This window comes from Microchirus variegatus (assembly GCF_963457635.1).
Source record: "Microchirus variegatus genome assembly, chromosome: 18".
Classification (NCBI taxonomy): Eukaryota; Metazoa; Chordata; class Actinopteri; order Pleuronectiformes; family Soleidae; genus Microchirus; species Microchirus variegatus.
In genome coordinates, this window is record NC_139819.1 from 3472139 (window position 1) to 3483142 (window position 11004).

The 11004-nt window shown below is 42.8% G+C and overlaps 2 protein-coding genes across 3 annotated transcripts; both read right to left on the minus strand.

Annotated features, from left to right (window-relative positions):
- Positions 1-126: 126 nt before the first annotated feature.
- On the minus strand, positions 127-6080 carry LOC310940103 (selenocysteine insertion sequence-binding protein 2-like). 2 transcript variants are annotated; one of them, XM_083905033.1, is made up of 18 exons: positions 5946-6080; positions 5257-5357; positions 5039-5168; positions 4904-4949; positions 4394-4509; positions 4228-4306; positions 4039-4151; positions 3194-3334; positions 3047-3106; positions 2782-2862; positions 2580-2703; positions 2336-2493; positions 2133-2235; positions 1888-2047; positions 1582-1802; positions 1345-1499; positions 1037-1211; positions 127-837 (listed from the first exon to the last, which is right to left on the minus strand). In XM_083905033.1, the coding sequence occupies exons 1-18, from the start codon at positions 5952-5954 to the stop codon at positions 707-709; spliced, it is 2103 nt and encodes a 700-aa protein (XP_083761159.1). In that variant the 5' UTR covers positions 5955-6080; the 3' UTR covers positions 127-706. The 2 variants fall into 2 exon arrangements, with proteins under 2 accessions (XP_083761159.1, XP_083761158.1); XM_083905032.1 differs by having other exon boundaries at positions 4394-4515.
- A 992-nt stretch (positions 6081-7072) lies between these two features.
- LOC310940176 (major facilitator superfamily domain-containing protein 10-like) lies at positions 7073-10365 on the minus strand (the record flags this gene model as incomplete). Its single annotated transcript, XM_083905107.1, has 13 exons — positions 10241-10365; positions 9369-9546; positions 9156-9252; positions 8973-9076; positions 8731-8889; positions 8460-8651; positions 8271-8373; positions 8062-8173; positions 7851-7959; positions 7666-7756; positions 7440-7487; positions 7272-7361; positions 7073-7176 (listed from the first exon to the last, which is right to left on the minus strand). Exons 2-13 carry the CDS (start codon positions 9525-9527, stop codon positions 7073-7075), a joined length of 1368 nt encoding a protein of 455 aa, XP_083761233.1. The 5' UTR covers positions 9528-9546; positions 10241-10365.
- Between the last annotated feature and the right edge of the window lie 639 nt (positions 10366-11004).

An 11004-nucleotide genomic window follows, 5' to 3' on the forward strand; every position in this document is an offset into this window, starting at 1 on the left:
AGACCTTTACAGAGTTTCACCTTTGACCCTTGAGGAAAAAGCCACTGAACATAGAAAATCATTCAAATTCATAACTAATGTTATTAACACAAAATTAATATATCGTTCACCTCAGGGGGCGTGGCCTTAAAATGCCAGGTCCATCATGACATCAGAGACGTTATAACATCACAGACTGACATTATCTGTTCAATCTATTTTAAATAAATAAATCACATTCAATAAATTATCATGTGACTCACGTGTCAAATCTTTTCTTTTTTTTTTAAAGTCTATCCTCATAATATCATTCATGTGAAAAAATTACATATTCTATCTATGATTATAAAGATCACACCTGCAGTGTAGCTGTGGAAACCTGCATGGTCAAAAATTAAACACTGTGATGACGTAAACATGTTTTCCCATGATGCAATGCTTCAGGTTTACGGTTTAACTGACAGACGTGTTCTGTTTCTTTTCTACAACCTAAAACAACCTTTTTTTCACAGTTTAACAAAATAAGATCAATGTGTGATCAACTAATATTTATCCTCCTCCTCCTCTATGACATCACTTCCTGTTATTGTTTAACTCTAACTCAAAAACACAAAAAAAAAAATCTTTAAACTAAAACTAAACAATCACAGATTATTGATCGCAACATGAACATATGTTTTCTGATTGGTTCAGAGATGTCACATGAGTTAATCCGTCATCACCTCTGTCAGCTCCCCTCCTCCTCCTCCTCTTCGTCTTCTTCTGTGTTTTTGTCACAATCTTCATTTTTGTTCAGAAACAATGAGTCTAGCGCCTCCTGGTTTTTCTCATTCACCAACATTTTCCTCCATAGTTTCACTGGAAGAAGAAAATATGAATTCAAGTTTACTTTAACATGTTCACACCACACAACCTTCAGAGTTCACGCTGCGTGACCTTCAGAGTTCACACCGCACGACCTTCAGAGTTCACACCGCACGACCTTCAGAGTTCACTCAGTGAAGGGACTATCTCCCAGATAACCACTGGGGGGCGTTTTTAAACGTCAGTGACTCACTGTATTCTGGTTCTTCTGGATGTGTGTTGTCAGCACTAGGCTCCGCCTCCTCAGCCTGGCTGCTGATGTGTGGCTCCGCCTCCTCTGCATGGTCTTTCTGCTCCGGACTTGACACCATCACGTTGTAGGCCGCTCTTGCTTCAGAAGACAACTCGATCATCTTATGGTAGTGGTCCTGCACATGAGACGGCAGAAAAAACTTTATTGATATTCTACTGATGTCGCTGACATCTGTGTTACTGATATTATTGTTTGATGTATTGATGTAGTGTATGGTGTTATTGATCAGCTATGGAGAGAATCGTGACCTGAGCGCCGTCGTAGTTGAACACGCCCACCACGCTGACCGGCACCGCCTTGTTCACGCAGCGACCCAAAGCTTTCCTGGAGAGAGCGAAGACGAACGGTATCTCCTGTTCCCGACACGTGTCGATGATGGTGTAGAGCGCCTCGTCCAGGCCGCCTGTGGAGGGTCAAAGGTCACAGGAGGTCGATAGTTGATACTAATGTGTGGACGAAAAATGCCTCTGCGACGCGGTCGTTACCTTTGGACTGGACGCGCTCACAGTTGGGCGAGATGATGACACATTTGACCTTCCTCAGTCGAAGGTGCTTGAGAACTTCGCGCAGACCCATCACGATGCGACGCTTCATGCGAGCTTTCATCGGGTCCTTCTGATACAAACGGTCCTGGAATCGAACCAGTTCCTTCAGCAAAGTGGTCACGCACTCGTCCACATCTCTGCTCAGCATCTGACTGCAGTAACTGACACACACACACACACACACACAGTGTTACAGTGTGTTCACAGCGAATGCAGCAGATGAATCAGATTATTAATCCAATTTACTCTCTGAATCTCCTGCTGTGGATGTTGACCGTGCTGACGAGGCAGGGTTCATGTGACCTGCTTTCTTCTCCTTCTTCTTCTTCATGTTTGTGGTTTGAATCGTTGACGTTGGTCTGATCTTCAGCTTCCTCGGCTTCTTCAGATGGACTCACGACTTCCTCTAAAGGTTTGAAAAGAACATCATCATCATCGCCTTCATCATTGTGCTGCATTGTGCATTGTGTTGTTGTTATTTACGTTTTTACCTGTAATGTTTGTTTCAATCTGCTCCTCGCCACCTTCACCTGTGTCTCCCTTCTCCTCCAGCAGACGTCGCTGTTTCCTCTCCTCCCGTTCTTTCAGAATGACCTGAGAGTGGAAAAAAAACACATCTGTAATTCACCTCAATCCAACATGAACACACGTTCTGGACACAACTGTGTGTGTGTGTGTGTGTGCAAGTGTTTACCTTCTTCAGAGCTGTAGGTTTCTTGACTTTAGGAACCTCCCTCTGTTTTCCTTTCTTCACCAGTGGACTGGTCGAGTCCAGAGGATTGTGAGCAAACTTCTCCGGCTTCTTCTGAAGAGAAGACGCCGGCTTGTGGATGACAGGAAGTCCTCCGCCAACTTCACAGAGACGTTTCAAAATCACGGTCAGTGAGTGAGTGAGTGAGTGAGTGAGTGAGTGATGCAGAGCAAAGGTGTTCACTCACCTGACAGAACGACAGCTTTATCTTTGTGACTCTGCTGCTGCTTCTTCTCCAGGACGGCCAACACGTTCCCGATGTCCAGCTGAACCGGAGCTTTGCTCTTTTTACCAGAAACCTTTTCTGTTTTCTACAAACACAAACAACAACAGTCTGAAAACAGTCTGAAAAACACAGGTTAACAGTGTGAAAACACACACACACACACCTGTCCTTTTTTAAGCATCTCCGTGGAAACAGGTGCTTTGCTCTGGTTGGACAGCTGATGACCTCTGTCTCTCTGCTTCTCCTACACAAACATCAACATCTCATTTAGTTTAACCTTAACACATGTTTAAAGGGATAGCTCAGATTGTATTTTCAGAGGGGGGCGGGTGTATGGGACATTTATGTACATTATTATTATTATTATCATTATTACATAGTCCCACAAGAAGAAACTGAACTATCCCTTTAAGTGTAGATAAATATACCTGAGTGCATATTTTAGTTGAACAGCTGCTGCTCATCAAACCTGGAAACTCATCTTCATCCTAAAAACACAGAAATCATCATGATTTTTATATTTAAAGAGAGGAAAAAAAACATCTTATTTTGAGGATACTGAAAATTTAATTCACCTCAAATTTGGGAGGTTCCTGGTAGACGAGTGTTTCCTCCTCCTCTTCTTCTTCACCACCTTCTTTACTCTTCTTCTTTTTCTTCCTGCGTTTTTTCTTTGCCGTGGCGTCGTCACCGTGACGACTCGACGTCTCTCTCGACTGTAAAACAATATTCTACGTGAACATGGTTCAATTAAAACATGTCGGTCACTTCAGATCATGTGACTTCACATGTTTTAATTTACATTTACAGAAAGTAAGAAAACTCATCCTGTTGTCATGGAAACATTTTTGTGTATAAATATTTTTTCCTCACATTTATGTTTTAATCACATCGATGATGTCACCATCACATCGATGTCACCATCGCATTGATGATGTCACATTGATGATGTTACCATCACATTGATGATGTCACCATCGCATTGATGATGTCACATTGATGATGTTACCATCACGTTGTTGATGTAACCATCACATTGATGATGTTACCATCACATTATGATGTCACTGTCACATTGATGATGTCACATTGATGATGTCACCATCACATTAATGATGTCAGCATCACATTGATGATGTGACCATCACATTATGATGTCACTGTCACATTGATGATGTCACCATCACATTAATGATGTCACCATCACATAAATGATGTCAGCATCACATTGATGATGTCAGCGTCACATTGATGATGTCAGCGTCACATTGATGGTATCAGCGTCACATTGATGATGTCACCAAAAATGTGATGGTGTCACATTGCTGTCACCGTCGCATTGATGGTGTCAAATTGATGATGTCACCAAAAATGTGATGGTGTCACATTGATGATGTCACAGTCACATTGATGGTGTCACCTGCAGGCAGGAGCCACTGCTGCTGTCGTTGTTATTGGTCGTCTTCTCCAGAGGAACTGGTTTCTTCGGAGGCTGAGAGGCGACGTTGGCCCACGACGTCACCACAGTCTGACCTGTTCACAAGAAATAATCAATATCTGAAATGTGTGAATATATAACACAAGTGAACAATGACACCAGGGAGTTTACCTGCTGGGACAACAGGTGGGCGTGGCTTAGAGCCGCGCTGCTGTGGATGTTGAGGTGTTGGTGATCGTCTCGTCACGGACTGTTGAAAAGAACATCGCATTGTGACAGAACATTAGCACCGCATCTGACTTTTAACTGTTCATGTGAAGTATCAGCACTGACTCACCATCCTCTCTTTGTGACCAGCAGAGGGCGGCGGTGACAAGTGGCCGGGCACAGAACCACCGGACAGCTCCGGGAAATCACACATCTTCACCTCAAACTGGACACCGCTCCTCTGAGCTGCAGCTTCAAAAGGAACCATGAAGACATCACCGAGAGGCAGACGTACAGACGTTAGTGAGTGCAGCGTGACATTGTAACCTCTCGTTGTATAATCAGCACACGTCACAATGGAAAAAAAAAATCTGAAGAACCCAATGGATCCAGTTCTAGGTTCAGGTCACTGGACTAACCCGAGTATGTGAGCATGTGTTAATAAAGTTTTCTGTCTGTTGTCCAGTTGTTCGTATGTCAGTCGAACAGAAATAGTTTTACATGGTGCTGTAACCTTGCAATAGAAAACAACAACAAAACCCTGTGAGTGCAGAATAATACCTGTCATGAACTACGATTCATCAGTTCACAATGAAATGTGATAACTTCAAGAACAGAGGAATAAAAATGTGATAATCACCTCTTGCTGCTGTGCTTCTGTCAGCATTTGTGCTGCTTTTCGCTGCCTGTAATAAGAGTAAAAACCACACACATTAAATTCATGAAGACGTTTTTTGTTAATTTTGAGTTTGTTGATGGCGAGAGTGAAGCTGACCTTTGTTGCAGACGCCCTCCCTCTCTGTAGGAAACCATCTGTGCCCTCTCCAACGCGACGGCTGCTGCTGTAGCTGTGATTCCTCACTGCGTCGCCTTCCTTCCTTAACGCCTTTGGACCTGAACGCTTCCTAAAAACAGCCAACGTTCACAGTGATTGGAAGGTGAAGCCTCGTTAAAAAAAAAGAGGTTGAATTTGTGTCATTATTAAGATCTTACGCTGTAGAAATCTGCTCAGAAATGTGGGGATTCTGTAAAATGCGATGAGGTGAGTCAGCTGACGCCCTCATCTGCCTCCTCTGGTGTTTACTGTCAAAGTTCTGCACACAAATAAATACATAAATACAGACGAACTGGACACACTAAATTGACCGTAGGTGTGACAGTGAGAAGAGACGTTTGTCTCTGTTGTGTCTCTGTTGTGTCCCATGTGATGTCAGCTGAGATCCCCCTGCAACCTGTGATCCTCATGTGGAGGATAGAGCGGTAGAAGATGAATGGATAGATGTTTGACATGAACACATTCATGAATAATCCTCTGAATGTTCATGTGTGGATTTTCGACGTTTCTTTCGCACTTTCTTTACACCGTGATGACGAAATCAACCACGACGATGATGAAATGAACTGCGACGATGACGAAATCAACAGCCTTTGACCCACTCATAACTTAGCTCAGTTAGCTAACACTTAGCTCAGTTAACTCGTTTCTACACACTAAACGGTCATAGCGCTAACGTGCATTCAGTGGTTTAGCTGTTAAACTAAAACGTCACCTGACGTCATTACGAACATCTGAGTTAAACTCAGCACAAAGTTACCTTGTGCTCGGCTACACGCTTTAGCCTCCGTTAGCTTAGCTGTTAGCTCGTCAAACACATGCTAACGGTTTTTTTTTTCACTTGTACCTTTTCCATGTTCGGTGTTTTCACTGATGACGTCACGTCTCTTCGTGTTCACTCGACGTGTCGTCAAAGTTCCCGTAGTGACGACGACATGTTAGCTTGTTAGCCGGCTAACCCATGTATGTGTATGAGAACAGGCTAGAGCACCGCCCCTTTGACTCTGTTCATTCCTATGGAGTTGCTCCATGGTTTTATTATAAGAACAAGACAGAGCACCGCCCCTTTGACTCTGTTCGTTTAACAAAAAAGACGTAAACACACGCATATATATATATATATATATATCGTAAAAATACTATGCATCTATTTGTTATTGTTATTTACGTCCACAATAAATCTATCTATCGTGTATCTGGTTTCTTTTTTGCATGACCAGCAGATGGCAGCATTGCGCCACAAATTGCAAGGCTGTGAAAAAATAAACACTGACAGTCTTGTATAAACATCGATAGTTAAGTTTGAAAATGAATGCTTAAGAGCGACGAATAAATAACAAAAAAATATGTAAACGAAAACCCCATAATTGCCTTCATTTATTCACATTTCTCATAACGTTTTCATATCGTACGGTTCCCGAGACGCCACATGACCGCGCTTTGCTTTGCTCGTACACAGCTGTGACGTCACTCTGGGAAATATGATTTCTCTGGGCTTTTTATGGCCTTTAAGGAAGGTTTTTCAAAGAGGAAACTCCATGAATTGAAAATATAGAATATAATGATCTATACAAGCCTGTGTACATGTCTCGAGGTGTCCTGTGGACACTTTTACAGGCGTCACTTTTTACTATTGAGGTCAATGGGTAAAATTGCTTTTTCAGAGTGGCCACCATGACAAAATTGTCTTCATACATAAATACACAATACGACATGAAAATTATTCTTCAAGTTCTTATAAAAAGTTTTTTCAAGTTGCTGAATATTGACATTTTTAATAATTATATTAAAATAAAAAGTAAATATTAAATGACTATAATGTTATATGAAACACAAATGAAGCACATCAGAACACACAGTAAAGGTCTATTTATTCATGTGTATCAGCGCCCCCTGGCGTTATAAAAAATGTATAAAAACAAACTGTAATACTCTTAATCTTCTGCAGGCATGTAAACATCGTCATCTTCATCATTACTGCTCCTTTATTTTGGCTGCTGATTTCAGAAGAGCGAGTGGTACGACGAAGGAGGCGGCTGTGACGAGGAAACACGTCTGAGGTCCAGCCAGCCAGTAAACTGTGACACACACACGCACACACACACATACACATGTTATTGCTTTCTTGTATTGATGTATGTGAAATAAAACTAAAACACGTAAACAAACTCACCAGACGATGAAATCACAGGTCCCAACGCTCGGGCTAAAGCTCCTAAACTTCTCAAGATCCCCATCACTGTGCCTTTCTGAGCAGCCGAGCCTGCGGGTGATGACATCATCATCATCAATAAACAGATGCATGAAGTGATTATTATGATAGCATGCGCATGACACTCACCGTGGTCAGAGACAAGTGTGGACAGACATGGAACCACGACAGCGGCAGCTGTGGACAGACAGAGGACAAATGAGTAAAGAACACAAACGGATGGACAGCGAAACCTGAGAAAGACAAAGGAGGAGTTAGCCACTAGGGGGCGAAAAGAGAACTGAACATAAGTCCAGTTAATGGTCTCAATCAATAGTTTTAAATGATGCACATACACACACAGTTAGTTTCTTACCAAAGGAGTAAAAGGTCAGTCCGATGTAAAACACTGTGACGTTCCATGATAAACCGATGATGATGAAGGCAGGAATTAAAGTGATGATGGCCTAAAAAAAAAAAAGACACACTTCAGTGTGTGTTCATGTGTGCATGTGTGTATTTTATCATCTGTATAAAAGCGCAGAGTTAGACTCCTCCCACCGTTCGAACGGTGCTGATCTGTTTCCCAGGTTTGATCCTGCGAGCGTAACCTCCCTGGACCATCGCCATGACAACACCGATGAAGAAGAACATCTTGCCCTGCTGCATACTGATCAAATACACACACATATACACAGTCTTCAGGTGTGTGTTCATCACTCACTCACTCACTCACTCACTCACTCACTCACTCACTCACTCACGTGTTTACCTTGTGAAGTGAAATCTCTGATGTGTCAGAAAACTGAGTGTGAACTCCAGACCAGAGAAGAGAAAGAGGTAGAAGAAATAAACCAGTCCAAGAACCTGGAGCTTCTTCATCTCTGTCAACACATCAATCACTTTGTCAATCACTTCATCATCATCATCATCATCATCGTTGATTCTTCCGTCGTGTTCAGTCGTGTGCAAAACACTCACGCTCTTTTGGAGGCGGAGCTTCAGTGTTGGTCACAGCAGAGAATTTGAACAGACAGACTGGATTCAGGAGACTGTTTGTATCTTTGAGGCTGGAAGAGGACGCCTTCAAACACATGAAGAACAACACATGACAAAAGTTACATTATGATGACCTCACCCTGACCTCACCCCGACTTCCTGTGAACTCACCTTGACTTCCTGCGTGAGCGTCTCTGGCATCATGATCCAGATAACGAGCAGATCGGCGGCGCTGAAGCCGAGGGCGAGCAGAGCGGGGGCGCTGTGGAGCACATTTCCCGTCATTCTGGAGTTGAGGGCGAAGTACGCTCCCATCAGAGGCCCCACGGTGAAGCCCAGAGAGAAGGCCACGCCCACCATCGCCTGCTCACATCAACACTTTATTCAAGATCAGGAAATAAAGCATCTGCGTACAGAGTCGTGACCACACCCACTGCCTTACCATTCCTCGGTTTCGAGCTTTTGGACACGGTAAGTCGGCCACGATGGCCATGCAGAGGCTAACGTTTCCTTTGCAAACGCCGCCGATGACCCGGAAGAGAAGGAACATGCTGAAGCTGTGAGACACCGCCCACACCACGTATGACGACATCAGCCCGACCTGTGACACACACGGTTACAAGGTTACAGCAGGGGGCGTCACCCTTATTCACTGACGTATATGAGTATGTATGTGTGACTCACAGTGGTCAGGAGGAGCAGGGGGCGTCGACCATAGCGGTCTGACAGAGCGCCAGTCACAGGCGAGGACAGGAACTGCAGCAGGGAAAACAACGACCCGATAAGGCCTGCAGGGAATTAGATTCATGTTTACTGATCATGTGACACAAAGAGATAATCAGGTGACATCAGTGAACAATAACAAACCTCCAAACAGAACATTGTTGTATTTCTTATCCAGAGGAATTCCAAGTGTTTCCCTGAAACAGTCGACGAGACTCTGCAGAGACTGATACACAACATCCTGTAACACACACACACACACACATATAGAGATGTTGTTCCATGTTTACGCATGTGTTTATCTGATGTAAACAAACAAAGTTGTTCATAAAGCAGTGTAAATGTCAGCGCTCTCACCCCGGTGTTTGCGTAATGATCCATAATCGACGGCAGAAGAGGAAGAATGAGCGTGAAGCCGAGGAGGTCGAGCAGCAGAACCAGCAACACCGACCTGATGACGCGTGACGACCACGACGACACGCCGCCATCTTTGTTTACATCAGCCATTTCTGACATAATATGTAAACACCAAGCTCTGTTCACACACACACACACACACACACACACACACACACACACACACACACACACACACACACACACACACACACACACACACACAGAGAGAGAGAAGAACACTCTAATAAATGAGACTGATTGACTTTACAGGAATCCTTTCCTTGAACATTTCCTGGAAAATGTTCTGGATCATTTCCTTGAACATTTCCTGGTAATTTTTCTGGATCATTTCCTTGAGTAAATAATTGTTTGTTTGCATCTAATTCTTAGAAAAACTCTTTAAAAACAACTGAATGTTTAAAAAAATATGAATTAATAAAACTGAATTAATTTACAATTGTTTTTAAGTGTAAACAGTTTACAGATAAAATAATGAATTCATAAAACAGTTTTGAAATGATGAAACAATAGTGAATAAAAGTGAGTCCCTTTTACATATGATGTCATGTGTAAATGTTACAACATTGTGTTACAACACTTTTTCTGTTTGTGACGTAAGAGAAAGGAATGAGGAAACACTTCAGAAATTCACAGAAACTCATCCGTTCATAAACCAGGGGAGAAAAAAAATGATTTTTCTTTACTTGATTATTTAAACTTGTTTTACTTTCTGTTATTGTTTTATACAATGCTAACAATCAAGTTCCCGATCGATCCATTCATCAATCAATCGATCGATCAGGAAAAAAAGTTGACGCGCTTTTACTCACAGTTTTTCCGCGGGAATAAAAACACGGATGAGCTGAAGAGAATCAGAGCAGAGATCTGGACCCGGATCAGACCTGGACCTGGACCCGGATCAGACCTGGATCTGGTTCCGTGTCTTCATCATCACTTCACATCAGGAAGCAGCAGAATGTACTGAAGCACTGTCAGTATTCTCTGATGTTGATAAAGTTCCATTCAAACCTCGTGCTTACTTCACGTGACACGGCTCAGCTCGTTTTTTTTTGTATAAACGGAGAGAAAAACAAAAGTGTATCAACAACGTGTTATCTAACGATTCACTTTACATTCTATATTTACACAACTATACAATGTATTTAAATGATCTACAGTTGAATTAATCATCTGTTTAGCAAACGCTCTTGTTGTCAGGGAGTGTGTTCGTGAAGTTTCCGGCAGCACGTGAACGCATCACCGTGGAGGTGCGTTTGTTGACTGACTTTTGTCTGCGCATGGGCAGAGGCTGCCAAGAAGCACAGTAATTAGCACCCTGCCCGCAGTTAAAGCCGTGCAAAAGTGAAGAAAATGTGACTTATTCATAGTATTGAACTCATGTTCCGACTCCAGAAAACGCCAATGTGCAGTGGAAACGCGTGTTATTGGACCTGTGTTTTTAACGAAGCAAAACGTGCTGCCGTTAGTCGCTATTAGCTGCTGTTAGCACCATTAGCTGAAGTTCGTCTGTTGAGACGGACGCAGCTAAAGTTGACAGAAAGTCTGTGACATTTCCATGAATCGAGACACGGAC

What these genes read in the sequence shown, in the direction of transcription:
- LOC310940103 (XM_083905032.1), bottom strand. An exon ending in TCTGAGCAGATTTCTACAGC is followed by an intron (nt 5,169 to 5,256) that starts GTAAGATCTTAA and finishes GGCTGTTTTTAG; the next exon opens with GAAGCGTTCAGGTCCAAAGG. An exon ending in TCCAGAAGAACCAGAATACA is followed by an intron (nt 838 to 1,036) that starts GTGAGTCACTGA and finishes TTCTTCTTCCAG; the next exon opens with TGAAACTATGGAGGAAAATG.